This window comes from Bubalus bubalis, chromosome 8 (assembly GCF_019923935.1).
Source record: "Bubalus bubalis isolate 160015118507 breed Murrah chromosome 8, NDDB_SH_1, whole genome shotgun sequence".
Classification (NCBI taxonomy): Eukaryota; Metazoa; Chordata; class Mammalia; order Artiodactyla; family Bovidae; genus Bubalus; species Bubalus bubalis.
Window position 1 is genome coordinate 14630856 of NC_059164.1, and position 11617 is coordinate 14642472.

The 11617-nt window shown below is 40.6% G+C and overlaps 1 protein-coding gene across 5 annotated transcripts; it reads left to right on the plus strand.

Annotated features, from left to right (window-relative positions):
- Positions 1-528: 528 nt before the first annotated feature.
- On the plus strand, positions 529-9251 carry TAC1 (tachykinin precursor 1). 5 transcript variants are annotated; one of them, XM_006074571.4, is made up of 7 exons: positions 532-769; positions 1172-1303; positions 2353-2449; positions 2900-2944; positions 3418-3441; positions 5000-5053; positions 8654-9251. In XM_006074571.4, the coding sequence occupies exons 2-7, from the start codon at positions 1181-1183 to the stop codon at positions 8701-8703; spliced, it is 393 nt and encodes a 130-aa protein (XP_006074633.1). In that variant the 5' UTR covers positions 532-769; positions 1172-1180; the 3' UTR covers positions 8704-9251. The 5 variants fall into 5 exon arrangements, with proteins under 5 accessions (XP_006074635.1, XP_006074633.1, XP_006074637.1 ...); XM_044946469.2 differs by lacking the exon at positions 532-769 and adding an exon at positions 831-966; XM_006074573.4 differs by lacking the exon at positions 2900-2944 and having other exon boundaries at positions 529-769.
- The last annotated feature ends 2366 nt before the right edge of the window (positions 9252-11617 follow it).

Consider the following 11617-nt stretch of genomic DNA (forward strand, 5'->3'; position numbering starts at 1 on the left):
TTTAAATGCCCGCGTCTCCAAAACGTAAAATAAATCTTTCATCCTTTGAAATCCTATGGGACTGGAAAGTCTTTTTGTATTACTGGAAAAAAAAAAAAAAACACGCCAGTATTCTAGTTGATTTGAGAGAAGGTTGTTCTGCTCACGGAAAGATGTATCTCAGAAACACTTAAGATACTCTGCAGGGGGAAATGCACCCCCCCTTGAAGTTCTCCTTTCTTAGCCTGATTTCCGACAATATTTTAATATCTGAAGTTATTTGGCCATCCTTAGAAGTGCGACTTATCCTCTCACGGCACGAAAAAGTTGCCTAAGTCCGAGGAATGAGTCACTTTGCTTTGATGAGTAATCTCAGGTGTCATGGAACCTCGTTCCGAAGAAAGAGGGGAGGGGGCGTCAGATATGCCTACGGAAGAAGACAGGCCGCTGGGTATTGGATGGCGAGAACTCGATATTCCTATAATTGCGTCATTTCGAACCCAATTGGGTCCAGATGTTATGCGCACCGACGGATTACCGTCTCGAAACTCTCAATCAGACGCAAGCGAAAGGAGAGGAGGCGGTTAATTAAATATTGAGCAGAAAGTCGCGTGGGGAGCGCGTCACGTGGGTCCCGAGACTCGGCGAGCCTGGGATAAATACCGGGCGGCAGCCAGCAGGCAAAAGAGCGCGCTGCTGACCTCCTCCATCCTTGCTGCGACCGAGAGAGTGCGCAGCGCCCCGCGAGTGCTCAGACCAGCAGAGGAACCTCCCGGGCAGGTCAGCTGCGGTAAGTGCCCGCGCGCTGTAGTGCGCGCTTTCCGCACCGCGCACCGATCGGAGGCGGCGTCTAGCAGGGCTGGATGGGCTGCTGCTGCGGACAGCGGGGAAACACCCGGGGGGACAACCAGGGGGCTGCGAGGAAACGGGTATCCCAAGTGCTTTATCCCTCCTTGTCTTCCACCCGCACAGCCTCCTGGCTTGAAGGTATGGATTGATGGTTGGAAGCTGGGGATTCGGGGTCTAGGAAGAAGGGAATTTGAGAAGCTTTTAGGGCTTTTCTTTCCTAACGTGCACATGCAGGACTTTAGCCCTTTAGGTGGGTTGTCTTGTTTCAATCTGCCCTGAGTCCTATCATGGAATCAAAAATTCTTTTTTTCCCCCCTCTGCCTTTTCTCCCTACTCTTCCCAGAAATCCAACATGAAAATCCTCGTGGCCTTGGCAGTGATTTTTTTCATCTCCACTCAACTGTCTGCAGAAGAAATCGGAGCCAACGATGATCTCAATTATTGGTCCGACTGGTCCGACAGCGACCAGATCAAGGTGAGACCCGTTCCCTAGATGGCCTGCGCCCTTCTTCACGGGTTTAGGAGCTGTCACTTACCACCATCCCACCATCACCCCCAGCGATAGCATCCTAGTTACCCTAGCGGGCTCCGGGATCACAGCCAGAGGCAGTGGGGCGCGCTGCGAGGGCTTGTAAAGGAACGTCATTCCCCTGGGTCCCGCAACCAAGAACCAAGTTTCCTCTCCATCGTCGGGACTCAGGAACTCTCTGGAGGAATAATACCCTCCCTAAGAATCCCGGGATCCTCACAAGACTGGAAACCTCACAAGGTTTCATCCCCTGGTAACGCGGATTTCGGGGATTAGTCCCGCTGCAAAAGGGCCCGGCGTTTGGAAACGCTGGGCAGAGACAGAGGAGAGCACGTCCGACGCAGGCAGAAGCAGGGGCAAGTGGCCAGTTGCTGGGGGCCTGGAGAGGCGCAGGTGGGTGGGAAGCTAACTTCCGGCCTTGACTTCTATTTTACTGACCTGAAGACGTAGCCGCAAGTTTTCCTTAGATTGCTCGCAGGCTGTTTGCGCGAGGGACCCACATGCAGCGGGGACAGTGAGAGTCACGCACTGCTAGTCGCTTCTAAAGCGCTGTCACCTTACCTACCACACCAGGCTAGTCCCTCCCCTCCTCCCGCCACACACACCTGTGTGCATTTAGGGCCGTGATAGGTCGCCGAAGCCAGCGCTTGAGATGAGACAAAGTCCGGTAGCTGAGAGGCTGCTGAGTGAGGGTCCAGGTGCTGGGAGCAAAGAACGGAAAGCGCTCTCAGGGCGTGGAGGCACTGCGCGTCCCGCTAATGGCAAGGCTGGGCTAGCAGGAAGCGGAGGTGCAGGACAGCAACTGGGCGGGGAGGGGTGGAGAGAGGGAGCGCCCAGGCTTGAGGAAGCTCGGCTTCCTCTCTCCTTGGAGCTGGTTCTCTAGTCCTGGCCTGGCCCCACCGCAGGGATTTGCCCAAGGCTGGAACGCACTCCGGAATCCCAGTGCCTCGAACTGGTTGCCTTTAGGCCCGATAATCCGTGTGTTTGTCCTCTAGGAGGAAATGCCCGAGCCCTTTGAGCATCTTCTGCAGAGAATCGCTCGGAGACCCAAGCCTCAGCAGTTCTTTGGATTGATGGGCAAACGGGATGCTGGTGAGATGGGCAGTCGTCCCTCCCTGTCTCTCTGGGCAACCCACACACATACACTCCCACCCACGCTCTTAGCTGGTGCTCAGAGCACCCAGTCTCTCTTGCTCTATGAGCAGAGATTTCCAGTCTAAAAGGGGTATATCTCCTGGGGCGCGACTCTGGCCCTCACCTCACTAACACACATGTGCCCACGGAGGGAGGGAGATCCATCTGAACCACCAAGAACAGGAACCAACCTTAGCTAAGTGCTTCCTTGCCCAAGGATCCAAACTCACAAGCAACAGGAAGGCTCAAGGTACTCAGTAGGTTCTCAGTGCTTGTGGAAAACTGACTTTAGATCACTGGGGTTAGAGTAGATTCAGCTGCCAGTGTCTTCTGATAGAAGAGTAATCTCCTTGAATTCATCACACCATCAGTGGAATGTGTGGTTAACGTCAATTTGTCTCTTGTCAGATTCCTCAATTGAAAAGCAAGTGGCCCTGTTAAAGGCCCTTTATGGTAAACATTTCTATAAATCTTTATTTTACTATTGTGAATGCACATGTGTGAAAATGAAGAAAGCCTTTTGTGGACTCAAATACAGATTCTTGATAATGCCTGTTGAATTGAAGAGATGTGTTTGCTCTCTCTCTCCTGAGAATCAGAGGTGATGGACCTTGAATGCATGTCTCATAAGAAAACAAGAGACGTGGTATGGTCAGGCAATTATTAGCAGACTTCAGAAGTCTCACAGACCTCAGTTTGAATCTGTGGCCCATGTAAACCACTTAAAACTATTCCTTTTGCTAAAACATTGCTTTTATTATTAATAATTTGGTTAGCATTTATGGTTCTGCTATATTCCTCAGGATAGTACATGAATGAGAAATGTTGCATTATTTTAAAAATCTATTTGTTTTATAATTCTCTTTAAAAATGTAGCTCCTTTTAAACAAATCTATTGTTTGCTAATTTTATCTTTCTTTCTATAGGACATGGCCAGCTTTCTCACAAAAGTAAGTTCCAAATTATTTTGACATTTATCAAATGCAAATATATATTGAATTCCATTTTATATAATATCTAATTTTCTGTTGTAATGTAGGACTTGATATTTTTAATTAACACAATTTAAGAATGGAGGATACTCAATTACATCCAGAACATAATTGTTTCAAGTTCTGTTGTTTAAACATATCATACCTACCATAAAGATGCATTATATTAAAAATCCTTTAGCTCCCAGCTAAACTGTTGTTGAATTCCTGACCCACAGAAACTGAGATAATAAATATTTGTTGTTATTTTAAACTGCTAAAGAAAGAAAAAAGAAGAGGAAAAAGGGGAAGGAGGGAGGAGTCCTTTAATTCATACAAATTGTTAGTTTTAGGTAAGAATTTCAATCCTAGGGGTAAAAATCCATCACACATTCCTCTTCCCTCATTTTCACCCTGCCACTTCCACTGCAAAAACAAAAGCAAAAACAAAAATTGAAGCATTTATAGGCATCTCCAAGTTCATTTTAGTATGCTGGATTCCATGTTGACATAATTTATTAGAGTAATCCAGCAGTCAGTTAAGAAGATGAAGTGAATGTCTGAGTAGAGAATCCATACTAAAGTAAAGACAGAAATGCATCAACAGTTTTGTGATCCCATGATGGGATGGGAGACCTCAGTCCTTCCAAGCATAGCGAAACATTCTTAGGGCAGCCAAGGTGGCAGAATCGTGGCACTTGGCAGTCACTAGATTGCAGTCTCCTGGTTAATGGGACCAGAGTTGTAGAAGGTCCCAGGGATCCATCTTAATCACACTCACTTAGCCCAAAGTCCAATCCAACTTGCATTCTGGCTCACCGAGGGCAGAGCAGGCCACACTAAGATAGCAACTATGTAGTATAAACCAAGCTAATGCAGTATAAGCCAAGAGACATTCTACCACTAAAGTTAAAATAATAATCCTTTCCAAAGGTTTCATCTTTGAAAATAAATAAATATTATTCATATTTATTTTCTCAGGATTTTACTTTCAAAGGAATTATATATAGCAAAATTCTATGTGATAAAAATAAAGTACTCTATTAATTCAAAACATACTTTTTCCACAGGAAATATTCTTTTAATCCAGTGAAATAGAAATAATGACCTTTAGAAATTTATAATTATTGAGTATAGGATTCTGATTTAACTTAACTTTAGTTTCCTGAGAAATATAGCATATTCAGTAATGAAGCTATTTCTATCACACATACGTGAAGTTGAGTTCCTAAAAATCAGAGCTTGCTCAAATAGCAACAATATTTAAAGCATTATATAAAACACATAAAATAGAATATGAATAAAGTGTACTTGCTAATATTTAGATATAGAATTGAGAAAAGTGCTTTCATTGTATTATTTTATTTACTAAGACTTACTAGGAGTCTTTATTTCTTCAGGCTCACCAAAACTTGAAATAGTTATGCATTTATTATATAGGCATATATTTGGAAGCTTGCTTTTCTTGGTACTAGTTATAACAGTTTATTTCCTCAGATATATACATATTAAAATACCCCTAAATGTATTTTTCCAGGGCATAAAACAGATTCCTTTGTTGGACTAATGGGCAAAAGAGCTTTAAATTCTGGTATGTATAAAACCATGACTGGACATAAACAGTATCTTAAATCTACTCTACTTTCTCTAAGGCCTTCTTTTCAAACTATTAAACAGGAATAATAAAATTAAAATGAGTACCTATGTTGAAAAAATCTAATTGTAATAAATAAATCCAAGAATGGATTTATAGCTGATTGAGCGAGCTAATAACACAACAGCAGTCTATCTTTCTCGAACTCCTAGTGTCTTCCCCTTTTAATCATTACCTAACCCGAATCTTTGGGCTAGTCCAATACCCTTTCTCTTTTATCTGTCCAATAAGCTACATTTTACCTTACTGAACTAAGAGGGGTGGGGAAGGTGAAGAGGGGATTAAAACCAAGCTAATTAGAAAGTCTTACAAAAGGTTAAATCTGACAGTCTTCTAACACAGAAGTAAACAAAAACAAATCCACTTTTACAAATCACTTGCTCTTTATGAAATTATAATAGCTCATACTCTATACCTCCTGATGAATGTTTAACACTAGGAGAGTAACATAGTCCATTCCAGTGCCTTAAAAAGAGAAACCATCAAATTATCCTAGAGGGTTATAATCAGTCCTGGCTCTAAAACCCTTAAAGAGAAGGAGTGCTACAGGTCTCTTCATAACCCAGTTTAATTCTGAACAACTCTTTCACTTGATATAAAGGCTGCATATTTCCTTTCTTTTCTTTAATTTCTATATTGTATGTAAATGCCACTTGTATAGATCTGAAAACTCATTTCTTAACTCATTCATCATAGTATTTTCAAGGTTAAATAACCCCTGTATCATTTTCCTAGAGACTGATATTTTGTTAAGCTCTTTCAGGCCTTGTAATCCATTGGTTATTTTTCTTAGGAAAGCTATTCAAATTCTCTGTTTACCTTCAGTGAAATTAGAATTAAAATACTAATCATGTAAGTAATTAGAAAGTAATCATCACCCATCTTACCCATTTAGAGTATTTCCAGTTTCCTGAAAATCTATAACTAAGATGTGCTGACTTAACTAATCTTAAAAAGTCAAGCAAAAATGAGGTATTTTAGCCTATATATTGGTTCTCTACCTTGAAAATTTAGATACTACTTTTGTATTTCTTCATCAGTAATTTGGAGGGTTCTCAATTTTAAAGAAGTTGTGAATGTACATAATGAAACACTAAAATTGTTTTATTGCTATGTATTATCTTCCAGCTTTTAGAAATGGAATATAAGTTTAAACCACATTGGCATTATATGTATCAGAAGTGTACACTAGCCCTTGTATACCTGTGGTTTTCTTGAAACCATGCCAGTCATCAGCTTTTCATTTTCAGAACTGATACAGGTTTCAGAACATGCTTAACTTTACAATTAATATAGACATGTGCAATTTGGAACAAATTAGATGCTATTAAAGGTACTTAAAATAGTAATATAATTATAGATAGTATTAAATAGAATCATTGTATGAATCACAATCAATGACTAAATCTTGGCTCCTCCATTTTAGTTAAGAAAAAATCAAAGGAAAACATGGGCAAACATGTAATCTATAACAAATGAGGTACTTTGGCATATAATTAGTTGAGGCAAGGTTGCCATAGTGTCTATCACCTTCTACAGCCATCTGATCCTTACCCTGTCGTGGTAAGGACCTTTGACAATCTGACAAGCCTAGAAACCATCTTCCCAGGGAAACCCTCATCAGTTCATACACACAAACATTTACAGTTTTAGAGGGTTCAAGGACCAGGTAAGAACTTTGCTTCCAGTTAAGACATTGTTTTCCAGCTTGATCACTAATCTGTCTTTGGTCAGTTTACATTTACCTCCCTTCTCTGAGGAATAGAATTATGTTACGAACGCTTGTCAGCTTTGTACATGTACACTATTAAAAACATTCAGCTTACTGTTGACCTCACTTAAGTGAATGCTGTATACTAATGAGCATCTGCTCAGTGGTAAAGGAGGGAAGCGACAACGCTGGAGCCTTTACCTGCCTTCTCTTTCAGCAAACTCTTCTCACTGAGAAAATTGGTTAGGGTGGCATCTATGATTCCTGATGTCCTTCACAGTTCTTTCTATTTAAAGTCAGTATTTTATCCATGCATACTGAATTTTTAAAAGTGCATTAGTTTTAAAAATCATTTATCATGTAAATCTAAGTGTATGAAGTATTAGCTAAAATAATGAAAAATGGAAGTAAGTATTTTGATCACAATAATCTGATCCTTATTCTTTTGTGGCTACAGACCCCTTTGAAATTATGTTTAATATAATAATATAATTTGGTACTTTTTTCTTTCCACATAGTCACAGTACTTAAATTACTTGCTAGCTATATGTTAAATACCTTTGGAAACAGCGATTAATGTTTCACAGGCCATTTAGGGTGCTAGGAGGTAAGTTAAACTATGTTGTATTTAGATGGTACAATTACCCTACTTACAGACAATGAGATTGTTTTTAGTCTCATGGACAGTCTGTCATTGGAAGGAATCCAGAGGACAGGAAGAAACCTTCACACTATTAGGTACCCCTATCCTGGTGCCTAGTGGTAAAGAATCTGCCTCCAGTGCAGGAAACATGAGTTCGACCCCTGGATCAGGAAAATCCCCTGGCAAAGGAAATGGCAACCCACTCCAGTATTCTTGCTGGGGAAATCCCATGGACAGAGGCGCCTGGCAGGGTATAGTCCAGTAAGTCACAATAATGAGACAGAACTTAACAACTAAACCACCACCACCACATACCAGAAATCAGCAAACTTTTTCTGTAAACAGCCAGGTGGTAAATATTTTAGACTGTGTGAACCTTGCAGTCTCTGGAGGAACTACTCAGATCTGCCATTTTAATGTTAAAGTAGGCAAAGACACCTGGAGAGGGGAATGGCTACCCACTCCAATATTCTTGCCTGGAGAACTCCATGGGCAGAGGAGCTTAGTGGGCTACAGTGCGTGGGGTCGCAAAGAGTCAGACACGACTGAGCAACCAACACGTAACTAACTTAGGCAAAGACAATACATAAATGGATGGGTGTGGCCATGTTCCAATAAAGTGTTATTTACAAGAAAAGACTGGACTTGGCCCATGACCTATATATGTAGTTGGTCGACTATATCCTGGAATAAAAGTCCCACATTTTGCTTTCATCCTCCTACTATTCCTGTTTACTTTAGGCACTGTCTTTTCTGTAAATCACCAAGGTGTCTGTCACTGCTTGAGAAAGCTATGGAGAATCAATATTGCAATATATTGTGGAAGTATACTTTGAGGGCATTAAGTCTATAAGGATAACCAAAATAACCAAGAATTCTGTGGATAGATCACTGTCAATCAGGATAAAGACTGAGACCCGAACAGAAGATGCACAAATAAGACTCTTAGAAATACTTCAGTGCAGGGATAAAGTCGTCTCTGACTCTTTGCGACCCCATGGACTGCAGCCCACCAGGCTCCTCCATCCATGGGATTTTCCAGGCAAGAGTACTGGAGTGGGGTGCCATCGCCTTCTCCGAGGGATAAAGTAATGAGTTTAAAATAAATTTCCTATGCCTTGAACTTTGTTTATCTGTGTCAGTGATCCTCTTAACAAACCCTTTACCTTCTCTTTGTTCTCAGTGGCTTATGAAAGGAGTGTGATGCAGGATTATGAAAGAAGACGTAAATAGACTACCTAACATATTTATTGAGCTTCATTTGTGTCAGTGGTCAAGGAAAGGTAAAATGAGACATGCACTATGAGGAATAATTATTTATTTAATAATTGTTGTTTTGAGTTTAAAACTCAAGAAGTATTTATTTTTCATATTGTGGCAATATATGTTGTAAAAAAATGTGTTGTAATTCTAATCTGACAACTCAGTCAGAAGTAGAAATCAGTGGTAATTTCTCCCCAAAGCACAGTGTTCAATGAAGTTGTAAAAACCTATCAAAGATATATTCTCCAAAGAAAGAAATCATTTCTGTTTCTTGGAAGCAGTCACATCAGCTACTACTAAGGAAAAGAAATTCACATATAGGCTGTGCTTCTCCATTTGTTTTCATGGTGAAAATGTGCTGAGAGTTGGTATCAAACTGTGTTTGTATCCCTGCAGCATGTTTCATGTTTTGTGACTATATAGAGACATTTAAAAAGTTTTACTGTGATTCTAAGGTATTTTATTGTACAATGTGTTGTAATAGTTAACATTTTAAATAAAAGAAAAAGTATCTTAAATTGGGCCTTATTCTTTCATTAACCTTTATGTCTAATTGGCAACCTTTCTTTTAGAGGATATGTTCCAACCTGTTTTGGCTGTAAAATAATGAAACATAAAGCTACTAAATTTCTCTTTCTTAAGGAAAATGACTAAATGTAATCAGAGTTTCTCTTTCCCACACACATGCGCCTGTTGTTGTTCAGTCATTGGCATGGGATCCTTCATGGAGAAAACAATTACATTCTGGTTATCCAAACAGTAAAGGCTCAGTTCTGTTTACAACTGCTTATGATTCCTTTTTACAAATAGAGCAACAACCTGCTTTAAAGATTAATTTTACTGATTATTTCCTTGTTGAGTAAAACATCAGCACAGTACTATTTCAGTCCTCCTTAAAGCCCAGGGATAAGCGTACCAGTGTTTGAGTCTCACTAGAATTGAGACACTAAACCAAACTCTCACAAAGGTCACTGGAACATGCAGAAAGATAGGGAGCTGATAATATGGGATCATCCCCGTAACAAAGATAGAGCCCCTCTCTTACATTTCTAAGAACTGCCTGTGAATTACTAGTGCCCATAACACTCCAGCAGAAGCACATGTATCAGAAATACTGAGCAATCAGAGGAAAGCTCTTCTGTATATATTTGAGGGAAGGACTGCCAAGTGCCTTTCTGATTGCACACTGTTACATACTGAATAACTCAGGACAAGCATCACTCAGTGAAATAAAATTCTGCGAGTTTTTTCTGGACTAGTGACTGTTTTTGATCAATGTTAAGGCAATGGCAACCCACTCCAGTACTCTTGCCTGGAGAATCCCGTGGACAGAGGAGCCTGGTAGGCTGCAGTCCATGGGGTCGCGAAGAGTCGGACATGACTGAGCGACTTCACTTTCACTTTTCACTGTCATGCACTGGAGAAGGAAATGGCAACCCACTCCAGTGTTCTTGCCTGGAGAATCCCAGGGAAGGTGGAGCCTGGTGGGCTGCCGTCTGTGGGGTCGCACAGAGTCAGACATGACTGAAGCGACTTAGTAGTAGTAGTAGTAAAACCATTTGTGAGACATGAGTGCTAAAGCATATTTTAACCTTTATATCTTTAAATGAACAATTTGTTCAAAAAAACTCCAGTGAACTGGTTTTCCTTACTACACATTTAAATACTACAGATTATATTATGATCATCACTTTACAATTGAGGATACGAAGCTCAAGGAAATGTTGAGGTAAGAGATTATGATATAAGAGGAGTCAGGATTAGAAATGAATTATGAGGCCAAAATACCAGAGCAAATTAATATCTAACAATGAGATGGATTAAGCAAACTGGCATATTGACACAACTGAAAATTATGGCATCACTTAAAATGGCATTATTGTGTGTTAAGTGACATAGAACAACATATCTGGTATATTGTTAGGCACACAGCAGTATTTCTGCATTGTATGTTTGTATATATTTTTGCATAGATGTTCTAACAGGAAGGAATCATGTAATGGATAAGACTGTGGGGTTCAGAGTAAAACTACTCCATTACTTAACATCTGTGTGATGAGGGACAAGTCCCTTAATTTCTTTCTGCCTTATTTTCCTCATCAGTAAAACTGGACTAGTGATGCCACCAACTACTATCATGCACCACTCTACAAAGAGGACAGTAGCCATATGGAGTTTAGGGGAGGGTCACGGGACATGATGCATGTCAAGCTTTGAGCATGATCTCCAGCATACTGTGAGCATTCTGTGAATGTTACCTGCTGCTATTATTAGCTATTCTTCAAAGTCCCCAGAGAGAAAATTAGCACTATATTATAGCCAATAAATGCTTTTTGTAGACACACTGTAGCAGCAGCAGCACAGGGGCCTATTCTAAATAGTTACCACACAAGTTAAATCTAGAACCATTTCATAAATTGAGTGGCTCTTTGTGCTGTACGTCAATGGCCCAGACAGCCCCCACAGCCCTTCACTCTCTGAGATTCTGTAAGTCTCTGCACCAGGATCTCACGGTGCTGTGTGAAGACCCCCATCAGACAGTCTGCACTCCTGCCTGCTCTCCCTCCAGGCCCAGAAACCTAGCAACAGCTGAGCAGGAAAGAGACAGATTCAGCTTGAAGTTTGTACTCATGAAATATTTACTATTACTTCCCCTCTGTGGCATACTTTCTTCAACTAAAATGAGTTTTCTTCACCTATATTCTTTCTAAAATATGTTTATTCTGTTACAAAACAGCAAAAAGATCAATCTGTATAGCTAAGTTACCTGAATACTTTATTGCTTTGGTTTGAGGTTTGTTTTGGGGGTTCTGTTTTAGTCAGGATCCAGGGCAAAAATAAATGATGCTCAAGCTGAGTCACAAAGGTGTGGGCAGGATGTGGA

Bases quoted from the DNA above. Each gene is read 5' to 3' on its own strand.
- TAC1 (XM_006074571.4), top strand. From the start codon at position 1,181: ATGAAAATCCTCGTGGCCTTGGCAGTGATTTTTTTCATCTCCACTCAA. The intron at 2,450-2,899 runs GTGAGATGGGCA...GTCTCTTGTCAG, and splicing joins GATGGGCAAACGGGATGCTG to ATTCCTCAATTGAAAAGCAA. The intron at 3,442-4,999 runs GTAAGTTCCAAA...GTATTTTTCCAG, and splicing joins TGGCCAGCTTTCTCACAAAA to GGCATAAAACAGATTCCTTT.